The 573-nt window shown below is 32.3% G+C and overlaps 1 protein-coding gene across 1 annotated transcript in view; it reads left to right on the forward strand.

The window, feature by feature from the left end:
• LOC119591263 (ectonucleoside triphosphate diphosphohydrolase 5-like) overlaps nt 1–573 on the forward strand; it is a gene marked incomplete in the record, with an annotated part of 23392 nt that overhangs the window by 20949 nt on the left and 1870 nt on the right. The window contains 2 exon segments of the mRNA XM_037939979.1: nt 72–156; nt 319–375. Of these exon segments, the coding sequence (XP_037795907.1) occupies nt 72–156; nt 319–375 (142 nt within the window).

The raw sequence follows: 573 nt of genomic DNA on the forward strand, positions 1-573 counted from the left end.
CATCAGTTAAAAACCTTTCTGGAAATACCCTGTTAATATACCAGATATTGCTTCATACTTCTCTGCTGCAGGTACACTCTCCACCTGAGCTGAGAACAAGAGAAGTGATTGCCTTCAGTTACTTCTTTGATAGAGCTACTGAGCGAGGCCTTATTGGTAAGCAATAAACTGATAATTAGTATAGGTTTATGTGATATGCTTTATGATAATTGTTTCTAATCAGGGTTAAAATTACTATTATTGTCTTAGATTTCTAGAATACTGGTAATTGCATCTAAGTACGTTATTAACACACCACATCTTGATATTCTATTACAGATCCATTTAAGGGAGGAGTTCTAACAGTTCAGGAGTTTTTGCAAGCGGCTGTGCAAAGTGAGTGTATTTATTAATGTGAATTAGACATTTGTGTTTTATGAGTCATGGATAATGCAGTGAGGAAAGAACTAGAGTATAGATATATTAGAGTTTAAGAAAATTTGTTATCTTCAAATTAACTTGGGATCTGAGAATATCCCATATCTATTATCTATGTCATATAGTGTAATTTATTTTATTTTTTATACAAAGACT

This window comes from Penaeus monodon, chromosome 28, assembly GCF_015228065.2.
Source record: "Penaeus monodon isolate SGIC_2016 chromosome 28, NSTDA_Pmon_1, whole genome shotgun sequence".
Classification (NCBI taxonomy): Eukaryota; Metazoa; Arthropoda; class Malacostraca; order Decapoda; family Penaeidae; genus Penaeus; species Penaeus monodon.